Genomic DNA, 25,000 nt, shown 5'->3' with positions numbered 1-25,000 from the left:
ACGCAGGAAAAGCGAAATGCAGAGCACGCCGGAATACGGAATACTAAGGGGGAGAGAGAGAGAGAGAGAGAGAGGGAGGTAGAGACAGAGAGAGAGAGAGGGGAATCTTCATGTCGATTGATCAGTAGTTGAGAAATCGTGCATTAACCCATTCTGAACGGGAACCCCTTTAGGTGTTTTTAACTAAGCATTATGTTATGCTTTAGCTATTGGAAAAATAGCAGATCTACAAGCTCATAGCGCGCCACCGAGTGGCGCGCTACGAGCTTGTAGGTCTGCTATTTTAGAAAAATCGTGAAAATGCGGCACAAATCTTTGAATATATATTCTTTCAGATGACTTTTTTCTTTCTTTCTCATTTCAACGCCTGAATGTCTTGAATGGGTTAAAAAGTCTTTTGACTTCCAAATCCTGAGGTCCAACCAGGCCCGTAATGCATGATAAGCAGTCCTCGGCGCTCCGCCCGGAATACCAAAGCTCATCTCTCCTGACAGCCTCAGACGTTCATTTACAACTCTGCTCAACAACATGAAAGGAGAGATGGAAAACCGGCCCAATCAAATATTCTGTCCACATCATGTTTTTTTTTTCTTTTTCTTTCCACGATATCGGCTTTTTTTCCCCCTCGGTTTCATGAATTATAGTATATCTGCGAGTGAATGTCTTGTTTTATGTACACGCCACAAGTTGTATATATCTCGTTGCTTTAGTATACACATAGTTGAGACAACACCAACTCTATAGCCTCCCTGCTTTGGACATAAGGGAGGGTCTTTTATTTTTAAATAATTTTTATCCCACGATTTTGTAACCCATTTTTCACCCCTGTGTCAATTATCTAATGTGATCCTGGGCTCTACACACCCTTCACCAACCTGGGGAGAGCAACGGACTTGAACTCATGCTTCCTTCATGCTTGAGTGTCCAAGTTGCTGCTCCTTTACACCTGACAGGGGGGGAGTTTCCCTGGTTGGACGTAGCGCGTGGAAGGAACACGTTATTCCAACCAGTTCCTTTCCCCTCCATCAGGCGCCCCGGCTGGCCAGGGGGAGGCAGTTTAGAGACCAGGATTACTGCATGTTTTTTGTGAGGGTACCTACCCTATAGGGGACACGGGGAGAACATGCAAACTCCACTCAGAAAGGCCCTTTTGCCAACCCGCCTTCGGGAACAGTCTTATGGAACAGTGCATGGTCCATGAGGGGGTTCCAGGTGGTCCCCACTCCCCACGCCAAATGATGGAGAGTTGGTATAACCAAATGGACCCTTCTAGATCTTTAACTCTTGAGAGAGTGTAAAATTTTACGCCCTCAAGAGTTAAATTATTGATAAACATCTGCAATACGTTAAGTTACAAGAAGTCTGCATACACAATAAGAGACTGAGAGAATAATTGTTATTTTGATCATCGTTTGCCTGTTATCTCTCCTCATGGTAACACATCAATACAGCATGAAATTATGGACAGTTTTGGGTCTGAGAGGCTAAATGTCATCAGACGGTGGTTCCGTGGCTCAAATGGGTCTGAGAGGCTAAATGTCATCAGACGGTGGTTCCGTGGCTCAAATGGGTCTGAGAGGCTAAATGTCATCAGACGGTGGTTCCGTGGCTCAAATGGGTCTGAGAGGCTAAATGTCATCAGATGGTGGTTCCGTGGCTCAAATGGGTCTGAGAGGCTAAATGTCATCAGATGGTGGTTCCGTGGCTCAAATGGGTCTGAGAGGCTAAATGTCATCAGACGGTGGTTCCGTGGCTCAAATGGGTCTGAGAGGCTAAATGTCATCAGATGGTGGTTCCGTGGCTCAAATGGGTCTGAGAGGCTAAATGTCATCAGATGGTGGTTCCGTGGCTCAAATGGGTCTGAGAGGCTAAATGTCATCAGATGGTGGTTCCGTGGCTCAAATGGGTCTGAGAGGCTAAATGTCATCAGACGGTGGTTCCGTGGCTCAAATGGGTCTGAGAGGCTCAAATGCAGACTAAATAATAGGCCTTGACGTTGAAAACCACTGATATAGAAAATGAACATTTCCACATGGCCTCATGTCGTCGCAGCACATTGTCGGCTGTTTTGCTCCAGAGGGTATATAAAAATGAGGGGGGTCCGAGTACAGACCCCGGGGGTGACGGCAGAGAGGAGGAGGAGACACACACCAACAGGATCTAAAGGTGTCTGAGCTAAACTTTTTAACTCTATACAATTAGCAGCGAACAAACAAAATTAACGGCCATGACGGATCCTCTTCCTGGGCTGAACAAAAAGCAATCGATCGGCTCATCGATTCAATTAGATTCTCTCCATCCCGACACGTCTCTGTTTATTTTTGCGCATTTCCTCCGTTTGAAAACAAATTCGTAGGTTTGCTCGTCGTGCCCTTGAGTTGCGTATAGATAGTAGTCTCTCTCTCTCTCTCTCTCTCTCTGCAGTGGTGTGATTCGCCTGTTCGCCCGGCTAACGGTGACATCCTGAGTCTGGATTGGACCCCAGGGGGGGGGGGGGGGGAGGGGGGGGCGGGATGTGACATAAAACAAGCATGTCTCTCTACCTGGGGGGGTGCGGGTGGGTGGGGGTGGGGTCGGGGGGGGGACCAATGGCATGGCAGGAGGGCCATTGTCTGCCTGCGTGCCGTTCGACTTAAATGTGTTCATTTGCGCGACTCCCCTGACTCTACGAGGAAGGTGGGGGGGGGGGGGGGGGGGGGGGAGGGGGGGGGGTGGGGGGGTTGAGGGGGGGGGGGGGGGGGGGGTCGGGGGGGGTTAGGGGGGTGGGGGTTAGGGGAGCAGAGGGGAGAGGGCGCCGCTAACGAACCCTCTGACAGCTGGAGCCCTAATTAAACGTCCCCCGCTGAAAACAAACAGAGAGTGGGCGCCAAACAGAGCCGAGCAAAGAGAGGAAGAGGAGCGGTCTGAAACTCCTCTTCACTGTCGCTACGCTGTAGCATTCCAGCCAGCACTACAGGACATGCACGGCCACCGTGCACGTACACACACACACGCACGTATGCATGCACACACACACACACACACACACACACACACATAACACCACTCCACACAGGACACGACCACGATGCACGTACACACACGCACGTATGCAAGCGGCCACGCACGTACACACACACACACACACACATAACACCACTCCAGCACAGGACATGACCACAATGCACGTACAAACACACACACACACACACACACACATACACACACACGTATGCAAGTGGCCACATGCACACACACACACACAACACCACTCCACCACAGAACACGACGACAATGCACGTACACACACACACACACACACGTATGCAAGCTGCCACGCGTGCACACACAACTCCACTCCACCACAGGACACGACCACAATGCATGTACACACACACACGCACACGTATGCAAGCGGCCACGAGTCGCATGCACACACACACACACACACACACACACACACACAACCACTCCACCACAGAACATGGCCACGCACAAATTCAGCCACACACTGCACACAGATGTATGCAAGCAGCCCCGTGCACACACACACACACACACACACACACACACACACACACACACACACACACACACACACGCACGCACACACATATGCACACTCTTTCACCATGCATTAGGGCTGGCCAATATATGGATATTATGTGGATATTGTGGGATGTCTGGGATTTGGATGGATGTCTTTTCCTGGTTGAAGGTTGCATACAGTAAACTGAACTTATACCTGCCTGTTCTATTATACTGTAGGCCTTATGTACACATTTGTCCCCATGTTGCCCACAGAACTATCTGTAATTATTATAAATCTAGATGGTGGTTCTATTTCTTACACCACCAGGCGTAACGTTTCAAGCTGAAGTCATATTTTGGTTTTGACCGATTTAGTCAAATTGTTACTTTCCCGGTGGTGGAAACCTCTTATCCAGTGTTGATTTTGTATTGTTAGTTTTAGTCATAGTCTGTTGAATAGTTTTCATTTAGTCACATTTTAGTCACCTGGAATGTTAGAGCTTGTATATCTGCTATTTTCAGCATGCAACCAAGTGTGAAATGTCTTTTACTTATACTGGATCTTTTGTCCACTTGTCGCTTCCTAACATTTTAGTCTAGTTTGTATTTGTTGACGAAATTATCATATATATATTTAGTCTTAGTTTTAGTCATCATAGCTTAGTTGTCATGTCGTTTCCATTTAGTGTTCGCCAGTGAATAAAGGTAGTCCTAGTATAAGCGAAATCAACCCTGCTCTTATATCCATATTTAAACTTTTTCGTAAATTAATGCCCTACTTTGTCACACAAAATGTAGCACAAATCTACAAGTTTAGCTTGTTCAGTTGAGCTTGTAGATCGGCTATTAGCTACTTTTGAACATGTGAGGATTCAGCGCGACAGCAAGGAAATAATAGAAAGCCACATATTCCAGTTTCCCACTCAAGACAGTGTTGATTTAGTTTTAGTCATAGTCTTTTGAATACAATTTAATTTAGTTTTAGTCATATTTCAGCTGAAAGGTTTTAGTTTATTTTTCCAACTAAAATGTATTTTGTCAGGCCTTGAGGCGGCCGTACTGGCAGATTTTACACTTTGTTGCATGCTGAAAATAGGCAGTCTTTTAGTTCTATACCGGATCTCTTCTCCACTGTAGTCCCCCTGTAGTCTCTTCTCCACTGTAGTCCCCCTGTAGTCTCTTCTCCTCTGTAGTCCCCCTGTAGTCTCTTCTCCACTGTAGTCCCCCTGTAGTCTCTTCTCCTCTGTAGTCCCCCTGTAGTCTCTTCTCCACTGTAGTCCCCCTGTAGTCTCTTCTCCTCTGTAGTCCCCCTGTAGTCTCTTCTCCACTGTAGTCCCCCTGTAGTCTCTTCTCCTCTGTAGTCCCCCTGTAGTCTCTTCTCCACTGTAGTCCCCCTGTAGTCTCTTCTCCTCTGTAGTCCCCCTGTAGTCTCTTCTCCACTGTAGTCCCCCTGTAGTCTCTTCTCCTCTGTAGTCCCCCTGTAGTCTCTTCTCCACTGTAGTCCCCCTGTAGTCTCTTCTCCTCTGTAGTCAATAATTATATTTAGTCGTAGTCATCATAGCTTCTTTTTTTCCCCCGTTTTCGTCAGTGAAAAAAGGTGGTCGACCAACATTTTTCGTCGTAGCTTTATTCTGGATTTTCGGTGGTGAGGTGACCAGCGAACTACAATATGACTTCACGAGCCGCGGTGAAGAGCAAACCACCGCCCCAGCCCTTCTCTCTGTTCTTACTCACCACCGCTCAACGTTATTTCAGCTCCGGTGGTCACCTCACCACCGGGAGCGGTGGTCACCTCACCACCGGAGCGGTGGTCACCTCTCCACCGGAGCTGTGGTCACCTCACCACCGGAGCGGTGGTCACCTCTCCACCGGAGCGGTGGTCACCTCTCCACCGGAGCGGTGGTCACCGGAGCGGTGGTCACCTCACCACCGGAGCGGTGGTCACCTCACCACCGGAGCGGTGGTCACCTCACCACCGGAGCGGTGGTCACCTCACCACCGGAGCGGTGGTCACCTCGCCACCGGAGCGGTGGTCACCTCGCCACCAGAGCGGTGGTCACCTCTCCACCAAAATTCCAGACTATAATGAATGGGCCTTTAGTCGACAGAATGGCCACTGGTTGCAGATTAACTGAGGTGAGCGCCGTCGCGTCTGGACGACTCGGTTGACATTCAGCGCGGCGCGAGCTGCGAGCTGCTAGCCGTAGCGCCAAGCATTAGCAGTCAAAGTGGCGGCGGGTCCATTTGGGTGAGTGCATTAATGGGCCGCCCCCAACCGGCGACAAGGTTATGAGGCTGATTGAATAACCCATTCTGACCGGGAACCCATTTTGGTGTTTAGCATCACGTTATGCTTTAGCTATTGAAAAATAGCAGATCTACAAGCTCATAGCGCGCCACCGAGTGGCGCGCTACGAGCTTGTAGGTCTGCTATTTTTTGAAAAATCGAAGAACGACTGACATTTTTTTTAGAATCTGATCTCAGGTCAGAATGGGTTAATCAGACCAGTGTGTGTCACAGCGGAAACCTCGTATGAATCTGATCTCAGGTCAGAATGGGATAATTACGGCGGAGGTCCACGTCCATTACGCCCTCCTGTGTCTGCCCAGATAGAGGGAGAGACGCCGCGGTGGACGAGGGCAGATGGGGAGCGATGGGGACGGACAGAAAGATGGAGCGCAGAGATTAGATAAGGACAGATACGCTCAATTAGGAGATAAACGTATACAGGTATGGGAGGGAATGTGGGACAGCGTGTTGCTGCATCAACACAAGGGTGTGTGTGTGTGTGTGTGTGTGTGTGTGTGTGTAGAGTGTGTTTACTTTACATACATCGTTACGAGAAGCTATCGTGCAAAACTGAAAGTGACATAATTTGAAATAACCTGCGTGCGTGCATGTGTGTGTGTGTGTGCGCGTATATCCGTCCTCCTCTGTGTGTGTGTGTGCACGCTGCACGGTGCATATTCCCCCTCCTGTCCTTGGCGTGGATATTGTATTTATCCAGGCAGAGTGGAGAGAAGGTGACACCGGTGATGTCGTTAGATACAGTTAAAGACAGAGCGGGGCTGTGCCCTCTGCTTGCGACCTGCCCTCTGCCTTAGATACACTTAAAGACAGAGCAGGGCTCTGCCCTCTGCTGCGCCCTGCCCTCTGCGTGTCGCTCTGTCTCCTGGCGCTCCCGCACGCTGGAAGCTTCAAATATGAAACGCAAAGCGTTTTATTCTGGGTAGGTATAGTTAGAGGAGGCCGTCTGGGAACTGTGGGGTTCCCCAGGTTCGAGCCCTCGGCTCCTCCGTATATCAGAGGTTGGTAGCAGTGTTTGTTTCGCGCTGCGACGTGTTGTGAGCTCGTAGATCGGCTTGATCGGCATGCGTTTCACCAGGAGAGCAGGACGCTGCCTATCTCCCCTATACATCAGCCTCTGCGCTGAACAGACAGCCGGGCGGGCCAAACCAGTAAGAGACAAAGACAAAGCCAGAAGCACTCCTGCCTGGAGCAATTGAGCCGGGTGTCATGATCTTACTGTGAACTGTGTACTTGTACTGTATAGTATACCCTTATTTTGTAGTGATGTCTTAGTGTTTCCTGTTTTGCCTAGTTGTTGCCTGTCTTGTCTCACCTCATCCCCTGTTACACACCTGTCTCCATTCTGTCGTTAGCCTGCAGTTGCCTGATGACACTCACCTGTGTTTGCTTCACTGTCAGCCTGTAGTCTATACGTACTGGACTCATTCTGCTCTCACACTGCCAGATCCAAGTTCGATGTTACTGTGTGTTCCTGCCCTGTTTTGTCCTGCTGTTGCCTCGTCACCATGTAAGCTGTTATAAGTGTTCTTTGTTCTAATAAATACTGGACTTTACCTGCCCGCCTGCTTGTTCTGCATCTGGGTCCTCAACCTGACACACACCCTGACACCGGGCCTCTGTGGTGGTGGTGGTGGTGGTGTGAGTGATTTACCCGGGCCTGGGTTCAGGGCCTGACCTGAGATCAGATTCATACGAGGTTTCCACTGGACACACACTGGTCTGATTAACCCATTCTGACCTGAGATCAGATTCTAAAAATGTCAGTCGTTTTTTCAAAAATAGCTGACCTACAAGCTCGTAGCGCGCCACAGAGTGGCGCGCTACGAGCTTGTAGGTCTGCTATTTTTCAATAGCTAAAGCATAACATGATGCTAACACCAAAATGTGTCCAGAATGGGTTAACGTACCAGACATACATGTCCGGTGGGCCGACCCCTGTGGTGGGCCGGTCTGGTCCAAATGTTACATTTTCTTTTCACGATTGTTATAAACACGTTTTCACAACCGAACGGCATTCTCAAAAACTGCACACTCAGAAAACTGAACAAACCTCACAAACAAAACGCTAAACCCTGGCTCTCTTTTTTCCATGATGACTCTTTGCCATCAAATCTCTTTAACTGTTCCCAAAATGGAACTTCTGTTTTCATTTGGTATACACACAGCCATATTTTCAAATGACACACACATACCATTCATTGAGTACACACAACTAAGCATTTGGCTACACACTACCAAGCATTTACAGCACAATGAAGTGAAAAATTGAAAACACAATCATAGAAATGGAACACACATGAATGACAATGACTCTGGAGAATGAGCCATTTCTCCTTTTATAAAATGACTCGGTGTAGGCTTACTTTTTCATAGTCAAACATAAAACAGGCAAAAAAAAGTTTTATTTATTTATTTATTTTACATTACTGTAAACCGACCAGCTCAAACTGCTCCCCCCCCCCCCCCCCCCTTCCCAAACAATACTGTCATTTACAGTATAGGTATAGGTGTGGGCAGTGGTGGCCGAACGGTTTGCGGAGCGGTCTTGATATCGGAAGGTCGCTAGTTCGTATAACCGGACCGGCACGTTAAAATTACCACTGCTGAAGTGCCCTTTGAGCAAGGAATTCAACCTCCACCATGAAATGTTCTATGAGCAGGGCTCATGGCTGTAAACAAGTTATTGAGCTTAGTCCAGTTACCCTTATGGGTCAACATAGTACCTTTCCTTTCCTTATCTGTGGGTTCCGTTCATAATACCTTCTACCTCCAAGCTGCAAATAACTCCTCAATAGGATTCATGAAAGGAGAATAAGGTGGAAGGTATAGAACGGAAACATGTGGGTGGTCCTGGATCCACTCACGCACTTGAGCAGCCCGGTTGAGCAGCCCGGTTGAGCAGCCCGGTTGAGTAACCCGGTTGAGCAGCCCGGTTGAAGCTCATTGGTCTCAGATGACAATGTAGTGGATTCACTGTGGGTCATCTTACTCATCTATGTGGTCAGGTGTTACCAAAACACATTGCTCACCAGACCTGAATGTTTAGAGGTTTGAAATAGTTGTGTGTTAGTTCGTTTGAGTAGGTTGATGCTTTTGAGATTGTACGTGATAAGTGTCACAGTCATAGACTTTTGTCATTTATTGTACAGTCTAGGTCTTCTAGTTTCCCAGGTTCTATATAATGTTTGTTTGCTCCAGCTGTGTCTCATTTTGTAATCAACCCTCATGTGTATATCAGTCTTGTTCCCCAGTCAGTCCTTGTTGAGTCACTGTATCCTGTCTCCTGTTTCAGACTGTTTTAAGTTGTTCATGTTCACCTGTCTTCTGTATTAAAAGACCAATTCATGGTTTTGAACCCTACATGCCTGGCTGTCCTGCGTTTGGGTCCTTGACCTCACATACACATGACAGATAAGTGTGTGTGCAACAACCGAACACTGTGTGTAGTGTTGGGACTACAAGGTGATGTGTAATTGAACATTGTGTGTAGTGTTGGGACTACAAGGTGATGTGTAATTGACATCACAGTGTAAAGAAGGAAAGTCAGAGTGTAATGCAGAATAAGGGAGTGTGATGCAGTACAAATTATGTCGAGCGATTATTGGGTACATGAAGTGAAGGTTGTGCAAATTGTGCCAAATGTTAGATTTTTGTGTGTTAACAATCGTGAAAAACTGTAAATTAGTTTCAGTGTAGTTGTCCGTTGGTTGTGTATAATTTATGTGCTTATGTATTTCAAGTATTTGTACGTGCCTCGACCCGAAAGGTTAGTTAGTAGAGTGTCTGCACGTTGGTTGTGGATGGGTCAGTCTGGTTGTGATGGGTGGGCCAGTCTGGTTGTGGTGGGTGGGTCAGTCTGGTTGTGATGGGTGGGTCAGTCTGGTTGTGGTGGGTGGGTCAGTCTGGTTGTGGTGGGTGGGTCAGTCTGGTTGTGATGGGTGGGTCAGTCTGGTTGTGGTGGGTGGGTCAGTCTGGTTGTGGTGGGTGGGCCAGTCTGGTTGTGGTGGGTGGGCCAGTCTGGTTGTGATGGGTGGGTCAGTCTGGTTGTGGTGGGTGGGCCAGTCTGGTTGTGGTGGGTGGGCCAGTCTGGTTGTGGTGGGTGGGCCAGTCTGGTTGTGGTGGGTGGGTCAGTCTGGTTGTGATGGGTGGGTCAGTCTGGTTGTGGTGGGTGGGCCAGTCTGGTTGTGGTGGGTGGGTCAGTCTGGTTGTGATGGGTGGGCCAGTCTGGTTGTGGTGGGTGGGTCAGTCTGGTTGTGGTGGGTGGGCCAGTCTGGTTGTGATGGGTGGGCCAGTCTGGTTGTGGTGGGTGGGTCAGTCTGGTTGTGGTGGGTGGGCCAGTCTGGTTGTGGTGGGTGGGCCAGTCTGGTTGTGGTGGGTGGGCCAGTCTGGTTGTGGTGGGTGGGCCAGTCTGGTTGTGGTGGGTGGGTCAGTCTGGTTGTGGTGGGTGGGTCAGTCTGGTTGTGGTGGGTGGGCCAGTCTGGTTGTGGTGGGTGGGCCAGTCTGGTTGTGGTGCTGGAGCAAGTTGCTCATGTGCGATGCCATCTGCTGCACAATATGAAGCTTATCAACATGACAACAGCGTGTCTCGACATACTGTACCCTTATTATGGTAAAGTCGGGTAGTGTACATTGTTTATTTTGCACCGAGGAGCCATGTGTGTCTGACTGTCTGACTGTGTTGACTGTGTGTACGTCGCCTCGGCTAAAAACAAAAGGGAAGCCTGACGTATCCTTCGCCGTACGACGTGTCGTATGTTAAACAAATAGCTGATCTGCAAGCTCACAACGTGTCGCCTCCGCAACACGTTGTGAACTAGTAGATTGGCTATTTAAATAAAAAAATAAAAAAGTATCTAAATATTGCTTTGATGCTCATATTATCCTTAGGAAGTATTAAGAAGTTTGTATTATAGAATATGCATATAGGGCTGGACCACACATGGAGCTATAGCTGTAATTTGCAACTCAATTTTTTTTTTAATAATGGGATGAATCTAGAGTTGCAATACTCTCCATTGACTCCCCAGAGAGACGGGGCGCTGCATTTTGGGAGCACCAATAACTTCTCCAGGTGCTCCTCTGAGTACTAGACCAAAAAAGGTTTTGTGCAGCCCTGTCTATACCACTCAAACGCCACTGTGCTAATGTAGGTGGTGACTTCTTCTCCAAACCTGTTGGAATCCATCAATAGCTATGTTTAGGAAAAAATAAATATGTATATTTATTGTGATGGGAGCGATTCGTTCTAAGTGATTCTGTTCTGTGTGATGTCGATCCTCCAGTCGTGTGTGTGTGTGTGTGTGTGTGTGCGCGCGCGCGCGCGTGCGGAGAGGAGACGGACGGATGGAGAGTGAGCAGAGCAGAGGCCATCTAAGGCCTAAGGGCGTGACACCAGGGCGCTTGAGGCCACTTCAGCCCTTTAAATGTCAACACAGCTCTGAGCACAGAGGCAACGAGACAAGCTCTTTGAGAGGACAGTCAGGGAGGTGTGTTCCCTCAGTGGTAACGAGACAGGCTCTCTGAGAGGACAGTCAGGGAGGTGTGTTCCCTCAGTGGTAACGAGACAAGCTCTCTGAGAGGACAGGGAGGTGTGTTCCTGCTCTTTGAGAGGACAGGGAGGTGTGTTCCTGCTCTTTGAGAGGACAGGGAGGTGTGTTCCTGCTCTCTGAGAGGACAGGGAGGTGTGTTCCTGCTCTTTGAGAGGACAGGGAGGTGTGTTCCTGCTCTTTGAGAGGACAGGGAGGTGTGTTCCTGCTCTTTGAGAGGACAGGGAGGTGTGTTCCTGCTCTCTGAGAGGACAGGGAGGTGTGTTCCTGCTCTTTGAGAGGACAGGGAGGTGTGTTCCTGCTCTTTGAGAGGACAGGGAGGTGTGTTCCTGCTCTTTGAGAGGACAGGGAGGTGTGTTCCTGCTCTTTGAGAGGACAGGGAGGTGTGTTCCTGCAGGGGAAGAAAGAGGCAGACAGGGGGATGTGTATACTTTGTGAGAGGCGCTATAAGTTGGGAGAATTGACGCTATGTTGGTGTCGCAAAACACTTTCTTACAGTCGGAAATATACAGTATATAACCCCTTTTGGCCCTTTTTAGCATTATGTTATACTTTAGCTGTTGGAAAAATAGCAGATCTGCAATCTTTTTGAAAAAAGTGTGCAAATCTTTGAAGATATTTCACAGCAAACGTTTTTTAACTCTAATCTTTGCTTCTGGGGGGGAAGCAGAAAACAGTGATGTCATGATTTAGAAGACATTTTGTATAGAATCTAAGTTCAGTCACTGATAGCCTGATTGTTCTCTCCGGGGGAGACTCTCGACGTGTGTGATGATCTCTGGTGTTTTACTGTAATCGTTGCTGTGATGATCTCTGGTGTTTTACTGTAATCGTTGCTCCGATGATCTCTGGTGTTTTACTGTAATCGTTGCTGTGATGATCTCTGGTGTTTTACTGTAATCGTTGCTGTGATGATCTCTGGTGTTTTAGCGTAATCGTTGCTGTGATGATCTCTGGTGTTTTACTGTAATCGTTGCTGTGATGATCTCTGGTGTTTTACTGTAATCGTTGCTGTGATGATCTCTGGTGTTTTACTGTAATCGTTGCTGTGATGATCTCTGGTGTTTTACTGTAATCGTTGCTGTGATGATCTCTGGTGTTTTAGCGTAATCGTTGCTGTGATGATCTCTGGTGTTTTACTGTAATCGTTGCTGTGATAAGATGCTTTATGTCTGGCCTGATGACCGATCCCTGGAGAACAGACCCTGACCTTTATCATGTGGTCAAGGTATTTAACTCTACAGCTGTAGCTGGAACTATAACTGCTCCACAGTTTCCTTATATCGCTTTCTCATCCTGACCTCATCTCTCTTTTTTCTCTCTTTTTTCTCTCTCTCTCTCTCTCTCTCTCTCTCTCTCTCTCGTCCACACATCTCCAAACAGGAAGTGCGCGCATGTCTCATCCTCAGCCAATCGGTGCCTTCGTTAGGAGCAGCGGCGGCGTGTCATTGGAGGAGGGGATGGCGACCATGCCGTTTGTCAGCGAGGGAAAGTGTGTGAGCGTGGAGTGGGATTTCCTACAAGGACTGCTGGCCAAACCTCCCACGTTGCCATGGTAACGCACGCACGCACGCATTTCAGCAATCAGTTCATTTTTAATGTGTATCCGTAACAAGCCTAGTAAATAATAATATATTATTAGCGCAACTTTCGTTCAACTTTGACATCTCTATCACATGGAACTATTTGTTTGGCGTAGTGATGTGGACACAAAAACATAGTTCTGTGTGATAGAGGGGTCACAAATAAACGTTGCGCTACATGGTAGAAATAGGTCAACAATAAAAAATGACGCTAGTTCTGTGAATTAATTTACTTTTAATGCTTTTTTTTAATACTTTTAATCTGCTATTTTGGCTATTAAAAAAAAAACCTCCCACACCTGGGAGCGGATTATTTCCAAGCTACGCACTACAGTACGCAGACCTATGACCTCTGACCTCGTGTCCAGGGTTTTGTTTTCTGTGTCTCTTCGCTGTCCTATGAAAACAAAGGTGAAAAGCCCCAAAACTGCTCTAACAAAGCTAAAGAACACTGACGCACGCACACACGCACGCACACACACACACACACGCACACACACACGAACACACGCACGCACGCACGCACGAACACACGCACGCAAATGCATGCCCGTGCATGTAGCACACCTCAGCACATACTGTGTGCAATAAGCCTGCATGCATGGCCATGAATTAATCCCTATAGCTTGATCTGAAATCCATGCATTAACACCCTTGTACACATCGACGGATACAATGAGAACTCACTATCAATGAGGCACAGTCCGCACAAGCGTGGCCGCGCGTGTGTGTGTGGCCACGTGTGTGTGTGTGGCCGCGTGCGTTGCGTGCGCGCGTGGGGTCTGCCAACCGCTGTCAAAGCGGGCCGGGCCCTCCCCTTAGCGGGAGATTAAGTAAATTTGGCTGGAATTATTAACCCATTCTGAACGGGAACCCATTTTGGTGTCAGCATCATGTTATGCTTTAGCTATTGAAAAATAGCAGATCTACAAGCTCGTAGCGCGCCACCGAGTGGCGCGCTACGAGCTTGTAGGTCTGCTATTTTTTTTTAAATCGAAGAACGACTGACATTTTTAGAATCTGATCTCAGGTCAGAATGGGTTCATCAGACCAGTGTGTAGTCCAGTGGAAATCTCGTATGAATCTGATCTCAGGTCAGAATGGATTAATGGCCAGCCATTTATAGGCGGATATAAAAAGTAAGCAGAATCGATGGGTGTGTATGGATTGTTCTCGTGGCTCTGGGGTCGAGGCAGTATAATAATGAGATGTTACCGAGGCCTGGCTGCAGTAGTCCACAGCACACACACACACACACACACACGCACACACACACACACACACACACACACACACACACACACACACACACACACACACACACACGGACGCGCACACACTTGTTTACACAGCCTATATGGAACAGCAGGCAGAAACACAAAGGGTGATTAAGACACAACACACACACACACACACACACACACACACACACACACACACACACACACGTACGCACGCACACACACACACACATGATACTATATGGATGTACTGTATGTTTTGTCTTTCTCGTGCTTTCTTATACACACAGCTAGGACAGCACATACCCACACACGCACACACACGCACGCACACACACACACACACACACACACACACACACACACACACACACACACACACACACACACACACACACACTGCTGGGGGTCTTTGAGAATGAGAATCAATGACATGGGGGGGATGCTCCGCCCTGTCCCCCCTCTGTCTGTCTGACTGTCTGTCTCTCTCTCCGACACACGCACACACACACACACACGCATACACACACACACACACACACACACACACACACACACACACACACACAAACAGTGGAGTAGCCGTGACAACATAATTCCGCCACTCAGGCCCCATTGAAGAGAGTCAATACCCAATCAGAGGGACAGGTAACCTGGGCTCTGTCACTCTGCACCCCCCCCCCCCCCCCCCCCCACATATCACCCCCCCCCCCCCATCTCCGCTATTGATCCCATAATCACGGCTCCGACTCGGTACCCCGACCGGACAAGAGAGAAAGAGAGAGAGACAGAGAGACTGTGTGTGTGTGTGTGTGTGTGTGTGTGTGTGTGTGTGTGTGTGTGTGTGTGTGTGTGTGTGGGTGTGTGTGTACTTGCGTACTTGCGTGCGTGCACACGCACTTGTGCAATGAGCCCAATTATTCTTTTTTTTTACTCAGGCTTTAACCCATTCTGACCTGAGATCAGATTCATACGAGGTTTCCACTGGACACACACTGGTCTGATTAACCCATTCTGACCTGAGATCAGATTCTAAAAATGTCAGTCGTTCTTCGAATTTTTCAAAAATAGCAGACCTACAAGCTCGTATCGCGCCACTCGGTGGCGCGATATGAGCTTGTAGATCTGCTATTTTTCAATAGGTAAAGCATAACATGATGCTAACACCAAAATGGGTGCCCGGTCAGAATGGGTTAGTCTGGCTAGATAGAGAACAGAAAAAAGTATTTTGTCTGTAATTACTGAGGCAATCTGCGAGAGATGGGATCAGAATGGAGATTGCCTCACAGCTGAATGGCGAGGATTCCTTTGTTTGCTAATCTGTGTCTGTGTGAGACGAGCGTCTCCGCAACCGACGCTGGGCTCATTTATACCACCGCGTCAATCAGTCAACAGGTGGTCAGCTTAACCCATTTCGGGCGGGAGCGCATTATGTAGCTATTGAAAAAAATAGCAGATCTACGAGCTCGTAGCGCGGCACCGAGTGCCGCGCTACGAGCTTGTATAGGTCTGCTATTTTGTAAAAATCGTGAAAATGTGGCCCAAATGTTTGAATATTTTCTTTCAGAGCGAACAGATATATCTTTAGATGGGGCTCGGCGGGGCAATTACATATACTGTATTTTTGGGAGTTCTTTGGCGTGAAATTGTTTGGGAACGACTGACAGAAACATGAGGTTTTTCAGAAAACTGTCAGGATTTAGAAGACATTTTGTAGAATCGTCCTCAGGTCCAAACGGGTTAAATGGCCATTAGGAGAGCCACAGCTCCAGTTCTATGTCTGCAAAAATGATGCACCGAATATTCCTCCGCAGAAAATATTCAGCAGAAAATGGCTAAAAATGCATTTTCGGCCTATTCGGTTTCGGCCCCGAATAGGCGGAAAATATATCACCGAATAGTGTATGCAATTAATGCATTCAAAAGAGCTGAATGAATGTTTTATGGACCCATAATAGTGATTATTATTTAAGTTAAGTTTTGCCATAACCATTTATTTTGCCATACATCAGGTAGCTTTAAGGTACGGCCATGACAGCAATGGTATAGGAAAAAAAATATATATATAATATTAATCATATTCGGATATTCGGTGTTCAGCATTCGGTTTCGGCCAAGAATCTCCCTTTCAAAAATTGTAAATATTTGTTTGTGTGTTCCTTCCTTGTGTTTCTCCATCACCCTGACCCATGGGTCCTCCCCTGGTCCTCTCCTGGTCCTTCCTTGTGTTTCTCCATCACCCTGACCCATGGGTCCTCCCCTGGTCCTCTCCTGGTCCTTCTGCAGTCTCCAGAACCTGCGCAAGGAGAAGTCCCGCAACGCGGCACGCTCGCGGCGGGGCAAGGAGAACTTTGAGTTCTTCGAGCTGGCCAAGATGCTGCCTCTCCCCGGAGCCATCACCAGCCAGCTGGACAAGGCCTCGGTCATCCGGCTGACCATCAGCTACCTGCACATGCGCACCTTCGCCAGCCAGGGGGACCCGCCCTGGAGCCCTCTGAGGGAGGGAGACAACAACTGCAGCAAAGGTGAGAGAGAGAGAGAGAGAGAGAGAGGATGGATGGTTGACGTGTTGCGTGTTAATTAAGCAATATTACACGAGAGGGTGTTGTTTAACATGATTATTGCCACAACAGTGATGCGGTCAGGAACGAGACGAAGTCGACTTCCGCAAGCATCACTGAAGAAAATGTAATGACAGATGTAGTCACTACGACCACAAATGTCCCAAGAAACTAGCTAGCCATAGCCACCGAGTTTGCTAGCGCTCTGGGTAAACAGAGCGGCTGAATTCTTTGTTTTGATTAGGTGGTGAACGGTGCTGGTTTGATCCACGGCTAGAAACCGTTTCAACCAATCAGATTGCTTCCTCGAAACGACCTGTTGTAGAATTTAACATTAACGACGGTACAGTGCCCGTGCAGTTCTTTTCACTGTCACAAAAAGGTGTTTTTGTTTTATATTTAAAATTTGATTTACCTTTTTAAAAGGTTTAGGTTTTCTGAGCTCAATTGCACCCAAAAAAAAACCCAGGTCAGAATGGGTTAAATTATGGTATTGTTATTATTTCACCCTCTACATTGTAGAGGGTGAAATAATAACTCTAATTTACATGTCATCTACATGAATGTGCAACCCTGAAGCCATTGAGATACACATGGAGATTACTAGACCCTGTTAAAGGGCTGGCATTTCACGCCAATAATCCCATATCTACTTATTAAGGATTAAGATTTCACTATTTTCTGGCGATGTAAAGCCTACAGTATCCACTCTAGAATTATAGCCGCTTCCCTGAGGCTTATAATACCGTCATTATCTAAATGTCACAGACTTTTGAGTTTTGTTTTAAAACTCTCTTTTCTCCGCTATTTTTGAAAAATCGTGAAAATGTGCCTTTTTTTGAGAAACACTGATACAGAAACATGCGGTTTTTCAGAAAACCGTCAGGATTTCGAAGACATTCTTTTAAGATCTCCATGACAATACGACTGCATACATTACACATAACATTTAACGTATTACTGTAGGTCAGACTCATAAACACAAAGTTGATACAGTGGGCATATACTTTTGCACATTTTTGACCAAATCTGATTGAGGGGACTGCCATTGCATGACGCGTTGTGACTGAGCTTGTAGATCTGCTATTTTCAGCATGCAACCAAGTGTAAAATGACTTATACTGGATCTCTTGTCCACTATAGTCCCTTCCTAACATTTTAGTCTGGTTTTTATGTGTTGACGAAATAGTCATCATAGCTTAGTTTTCATTTAGTTTCCATTTAGTTTTCGTCAGTGGGGAAAAAATCAGGTAATCGACAAACATTTTTTCGTCTTAGTTTTAGTCGAGGAAAACAACACTGATCACATGACAGATCACACCACCAGGAACACATGATGCACTGCAGTCCAGTTACTTCCTCCAGAGAGCACAGACCACATGCGTGTCCAGAGAGCACAGACCACATGCGTGTGCAGAGAGCACAGACCACATGCGTGTCCAGAGAGCACAGACCACATGCGTGTCCAGAGAGCACAGACCACATGCGTGTGCAGAGAGCACAGACCACATGCGTGTGCAGAGAGCACAGACCACATGCGTGTCCAGAGAGCACAGACCACATGCGTGTACAGAGAGCACAGACCACATGCGTGTGCAGAGAGCACATGACCACATGCGTGTGCAGAGAGCGTGTGCAGAGAGCACAGACCACATGCGTGTCGGGGCAGTATTTGAAATACATGTATTTGAAATACGTATTTGAAATACTTTTTTTGTATTTTGTAATTTGTATTTCGCTGGGATGGAAGATGTATTTTGTATTTAGATACATTTTTTGACACAGTATTTGTATTTTGTATCGAAATACATTTTCAATGTATTTTGCCCATCTCTGTGCGTGTGCAATATGTAATCAGGCTATATCTATCCGAGCGGTCCTTCAGCGTCTAGGACTCATCTTCACAGCTACTCCTGACCCCAGCGTGAGACCCCCCCCCCCCATGCTGTATGACTGTATGAGTGTAACGAGAGTAGTAGCTATTGTAGAAAACCAACCGTTAATGTGTGCGTTTGTCCTCACATTACCCAGGAACAGACAGCAAACCGTAAACGGAACCATCGACACCCTGACTTTGAATTACAAAGGCAGGCCTTGGAGACGAACTGACTTACTTCAGACCTACTGAAGTACATTTGTTCACGAACATGAGATATAGTATAGAATTATGGATTCCCATATTCCACACATGTTTGTGAGCGCACGATATAGCGTGTGTGTGTGTGTGTGTGTGTGTGTGTGTGTGTGTGTGTGTGTGTGTGTGTGTGTGTGTGTGTGTGTGTGTGTGTGTGTGTGTGTGTGTGTGTGTGTGTGTGTGTGTGTGTGTGTGTGTGTGTGTGTGTGTGTGTGTGTGTGTGTGTGTGTGTGTGTGTGTGCGTGCGCGCGTATAAACCTAAAACCTATACCCTCCACACCTTACTTTACCTTACCTTTTTGGGGTACGCCTAATTGAAGTACCCCCGCCCCCTCCCCCCAATGGGGTACATGAATAGAACGAGAGAGAGACAGAGAGAGACAGAGAGAGAGACAGAGAGAGAGAGGTACAGAAAGGAAGGAGGGAGGAGACTATTGCTGCGATTTGTAATTACAGAAATTAACTACATAATGAGGACAGTGCAATTATACAGCTTGCCTAATTGCTACCATTACGGAGGGGAAATGATGCAGCTACAATTAGAGTTGTGTATAGGCTATTGGTTGTACACGTGCGTGCGTACGCGTGTGTGCGTGCGTGTGCATGCGCGCGTGTGTGTGTGTGCGTGTGTGTGTGCGCGCGAGAGAAGTATATGTGTAATGTGAGGACAAACAAACACATTAATGCGTGGGTTGGTTTTACTACTCTCATTACCCTCACACACACACACACACACACACACACACACACAGTGGAGTATAAGTAGCCTAGATTTAATGATATGCATTTTTTTCAACCGCAGTTGAAATCATACTAAACCATGCTACTCTCAGGGGTGGGCAACTTTGACGATGGAGAGGGCCACTATAGTTCCACGCTCACTCCAGAGGGCCACTATAGTTCCACGTTCACTCCAGAGGGCCACTATAGTTCCACGTTCACTCCAGAGGGCCACTATAGTTCCACGTTCACTCCAGAAGGCCACTATAGTTCCACGCTCACTCCAGACGGCCACTATAGTTCCATGTTCACTCCAGAGGGCCACTATAGTTCCACGCTCACTCCAGAGGGCCACTATATTTTCCACGTTCACTCCAGAGGGCCACTATAGTTCCACGTTCACTCCAGAGGGCCACTATAGTTCCACGTTCACTCCAGAGGGCCACTATAGTTCCACGTTCACTCCAGAGGACCACATTGCATGTTACTGTCGTAGCGTAGATCGGCAATGTTTTGCTATATTTGAATTGAAATCCTGAATTATCTTTTTAGTTTACTCTCTGACATGAAGTTTACTCTGACATGAAGTTTACTCTGACATGAAGTTTACTCTGACATGAAGTTTACTCTGACATGAAGTTTACTTTCAGACATGAAGTTTAACCGATGGCAGTAGCCAATGTTTATCTGTTGTTGATATATCATTCATTTTGCATTGGCTATGTTGGTGTGTTGGTTATCTGTAGTCTACCAAGCTGTAGATTGTATTGGTGTGTTGGTTATCTGTAGTCTACCAAACTGTAGATTATATTGGTGTGTTGGTTATCTGCAGTCTACCAAGCTGTAGATTGTATTGGTGTGTTGGTTATCTGTAGTCTACCAAGCTGTAGATTATATTGGTGTGTTGGTTATCTGTAGTCTACCAAGCTGTAGATTATATGTTGGTGTGTTGGTTATCTGTAGTCTACCAAGCTGTAGATTCTATGTTGGTGTGTTGGTTATCTGTAGTCTACCAAGCTGTAGATTATATTGGTGTGTTGGTTATCTGTAGTCTACCAAGCTGTAGATTATATGTGGGTGTGTTGGTTATCTGCAGTCTAGCAAACTGTAGATTATATGTTGGTGTGTTGGTTATCTGTAGTCTAGCAAGCTGTAGATTCTGAACATTTATTTCTTGTATAAGATGGCACAAAAGAAGGAAATAAAAACAACAAAAACTAAATAAACACATATCGATATTGGCTATCGGCTGTTATTTTAAACATCGGCCAAGAATTTCCATACCTAGAAGCATCCCTATTTAAAAGCATTTTAAAATAATGGAAATAATGTGGCTCTTTCACTTTTTACTTTTTTTACTTTTTTTTTTTTCAATAATAAAACGTGGTCAGTGTTGGACAGAGGCAATAGTGGAAAGTACCTACTGTAAGTAAAAAAGTACTGTACCTAAGTACAACTTTGAGGTATTTGTACTTTCGCGAGTATTTCCAATTTCCTTTTACTTCTACTCCACTATACTCCACCCCAGTATTTATTAACACTTTAGTTGCTGTGTAGATTTTGATCATCATTACAAAACATACATTAATGGGACATTCTTCATAATGGAGTACTTTTTAATTTGGTATACTTTGAGCACACGACTGTTGATACCAACACTGATGTACATTTACTCAGGTACATTTTGACACCAATACTGAAGTACATTTAATCAGGTACAAGTTGTAACAGAGTATTTCTATATTGCAGTTTTGATACTTTTACTATTACTATTAAGTAATACATGCGAGTACTTGGCGTTTTGAAACCTCAGTTTGGTCTCCTCTTCCCTCAGAGGCCACGTGACATGCGCACAGCTTTTCTTTTTATTATTATTTAATTTAACCTTTATTTAACCCATTTAGACCCGAGTTCAAAACATTCACTTTGAAAGAATATATATATTCAAAGATTAGCGCCACATTTTTACGATTTTTCAAAAATAGCAGACCTACAAGCTCGTAGCGCGCCACTCGGTGGCGCGCTATGAGCTTGTAGATCTGCTATTTTTCAATAGCTAAAGCATAACATGTTTAAAACACCAAATCATCATACATATCAAGTTACACAACAGCTAAGTAATACCTCAATGACACCTAAAGAAACCTAAAGTATACAACAAATCTCCAACAATGGTACACTAACAATGACCGGACGCAAGAAGGTTTGCTCAGAGCACAGCATACACAATGTATACATTTTAAAACAGGAAAAAATAAATAATATATATGGGCCTATATGCAAAGGCTATAGTAAACATCCAAACATGTGTTGGACTGTGCATTTGAGATTCTCAAAGCTGCTTCGTGTTCGCATAACGCCACACACACACACACACACACACACACGCGCGCACACACACACACACACACACACACACACGCACACACACGTTGACAAGCCGATCAAAACGGTTGCATCCCATAAACCTGCTGGAATGTCACGTGACTCGTCTTTACAACTTCATTCATCACAGCACCAAGCAGGTCACACACACGCATCCACGCACGCACAGTCACACGCACGCACGCACGCACGTACACTTTTGTGTGCACGTGGCGCTAATTTGAACGGCGGTTCGAGCAAGTCTGCCCACAATCCATTGGCAGGGTTTATAAAGTGTGATTCATGGGTTTAATCTCTGCCATATACTGTAGTGTGACTACACTGGTCAGATCGCTGGACGATGGGACAAGGGGACGAGGGGACAAGGGGACGAGGGGACTAGGGTACGAGGGAGGAAGTGCAGGGAATAGACACGGAGAGACAGACACAACGGATACATTCTGCTCCTCTAAGGGTTTAGGATGCAGGGCAGTTGGAGGGAGGGAGAGAGAGAGAGAGAGAGAGAGAGGGGGGGGAGGGGGGGGGGGGATACAGAGCAGGGTGGAGAAATGGAGAGAATTAAGGCAAGGGGTGGAGGCAGTGTGGCTTTTGTCTGCTTCCCACGTTTCAAAGCCAGTCTTGAAAAATGAATAGACAGAGGAAAATCAATTGCATGACCTTCACACACACACAGAGAGAGAGAGAGAGAGAGAGAGAGAGATGGGGGGGGGGGGGTAGCAGAGGAAAGGGAGAGGGGGGAGAAGGAAACGAATGAAAAGGAGAGGCCGAAGGGAAGAAAAGCAAAATGAACCAAAGACACTGTCCTGTGTGTGTCGTGTGTGTGTGTGTGTGTGTGTGTGTGTGTGTGTGTGTGTGTGTGCGCTCACACACGCGTAGCGTAGGGTGCATCTACCTCCGTGCGCGAGATAATAACATTCAAGGACTGCACTCTTTTATTTGAGATCACTGGTATCTCCAAAGCTTTCCGTTATGATAGATATGAAGTCAGTGGCGAAAGACTCATCTATACGTGCGTGAGCATATTGATAACCATGACATGACGACTGTCCACTGCTGTCGCGGAGAGATTGACTGTATGTACAGTATACACAATGATACGAGATGCATGCTCTGTTCCTTCTCATTCTGTTCTTATCTATTGTTTCCATAATCTGCTGTGGGGACGTCATAAATGGTAAATGGTATGCATTTATATATATAGCGCCTTTATCCAAGGCGCTTTACATAGATTGTGCATTACATTCACCCATTCATACACACATTCATACACCGATGGCGGTGGAAACCATGCTAGGCACCACCAACCAGCACATCAGGAGCAATTATAGGGGTTCAGAGTCTTGCTCAAGGACACTTCAACATTAACTCTGGGGGAGCCCACAGGGTTCAAACTGGCAACCTTTGCGGTTACCATCCAGCCACTCTACCCCTGAACCACCGCCGCCCCTCATAGATCCACTGTTCTCACTGTATATATTTATCTGTGTCTGTCTAATAGAGCACCGAAGTCTGACGTCACTTTCAGTAGAGGGCGTCAGTCCCCAGGTTCATGTATTTGTTTAGTTGCATTGAAATCCCCATTGAGGAGATTTTAGATCGCCTCATATAACAACTGTGTTAAAAATAAACATGTCACCCCGGCCGCTTCACTCATATGGATATGAAGAATCAACTGACTGAGAGAAAACGCTAATGTTACTGCTGCTGAATTAGTTAGATTTTCGCTAGAAGCAGACTGTATCATATATTAGTGACTGACTGTTGCAAACGCTACAGAGACACCTCCCTGACAATAACGCCAAGACAGCTTGTTTATTTTTGGACCACAACGCTTATAGTAGACGATATTAAGATCACCCCATGTTATTCTCCATAGAGAAATTACTTCTGCGAACCAGGGGAATCGTCGGGATGAGCGAGTTACGTCAGGACTTCGGTGCTCAATAAACTCCACCACCCCTTTGGTTTAGATCAGTGGTCCGCGGACGGTTCCAGGTGGTCCCCACCCACCCTTACGGGTCCATTTGGTGTCATTTTACGCTCTGAAGAGTTTATTGTTAAACATCTGCATTACTTTATATTCACAATAAGTCTGCACGGTTAGATCATGTAGAAGAATTGGTATTTTGATCAACGTTTGGCCAAAAGCATGGAATTGTAAACAAAATCTACGACGACGACTAAATATTAATTTAGTTTTGGGTCTTAAGAGGCTATTAAATGTCATCAAACGGTGGTCTGTGGCTCAAAAGCAGAATAGATAATGGTCCTTGAAATGTTGAAAACCACTGGTTTAGATGGAGGACCACAGATGGTCAACCCAAATCACAACAACCCCCCCCCCCAAAAAAAAAACAATTGTTTACAGGAAACAATTCGTCCCTTCTATTCTTTCAGAATCTCTTTATCTGCCTCTGACCTTCCGGTTTTGATCCGGTCTGTTTAGCGGGAAATTCTTCAGAATCCCCCCCCCCCCCCGAGCGACATGCACACTTAAACGCGTCGCCGCCGATGAGCACTTTATACGAGCCTCTGACCTCTGAGGATGACGGGCGGCTCAGCTGAAGTATTTCACTGTGTCCGTCAGGGAGGTCAAACACACCTCTCTCTCTCTCTCTCTCTATCTCTATCTCTCTCTCTCTCTCAGCCTCTGTTAGTCTGTCTGTCCGTCTGTCTGTCTGTCTGTCCGTCCGTCCGTCCGTCCATCTGTCTGTCTGTCCGACTTCAAATCTAGATCACGGTTATTTCCGTTATAGCAGTCAGTGGTTCCCAAACTTTGTCATGTCAAGGACCCCCAAATTGACACTAATTATCCCGCAGAGGGACCCCCATTTGAAGAGATATGCCAGGGACCCCCTTATTGTTGATATATAAGAAGAAGAAGAAGAAAGAAAAAAAACACTTTGCTTCACGATTAATCGATTAAGTCGGTAATTGATAAAAAATTTTATTGGTTTCGATATATTTTCAGTCAATTGCCCAGCCCTCTCCCTCTCCCTCTCCCTCTCC

At 46.5% G+C, this 25,000-nt stretch overlaps 1 protein-coding gene across 1 annotated transcript in view; it reads left to right on the top strand.

Annotated features, from left to right (window-relative positions):
- Window positions 1-12,827: 12,827 nt before the first annotated feature.
- The window catches only part of npas1 (neuronal PAS domain protein 1), a gene marked incomplete at both ends in the record, with an annotated part of 45,460 nt that continues 33,287 nt past the window's right edge, over window positions 12,828-25,000 (top strand). Inside the window, 2 exon segments of the mRNA XM_080771862.1 lie at window positions 12,828-12,922; window positions 16,478-16,716. Coding sequence (XP_080627988.1) covers window positions 12,828-12,922; window positions 16,478-16,716 — 334 coding nt within the window.

This window comes from Protomyctophum bolini (assembly GCF_963924005.1).
Source record: "Protomyctophum bolini genome assembly, chromosome: 9".
Taxonomy (NCBI): domain Eukaryota; kingdom Metazoa; phylum Chordata; class Actinopteri; order Myctophiformes; family Myctophidae; genus Protomyctophum; species Protomyctophum bolini.
The sequence above is the reverse complement of the archived record's forward strand: the minus strand, read 5'-3'. Positions and strand labels throughout refer to the sequence as shown.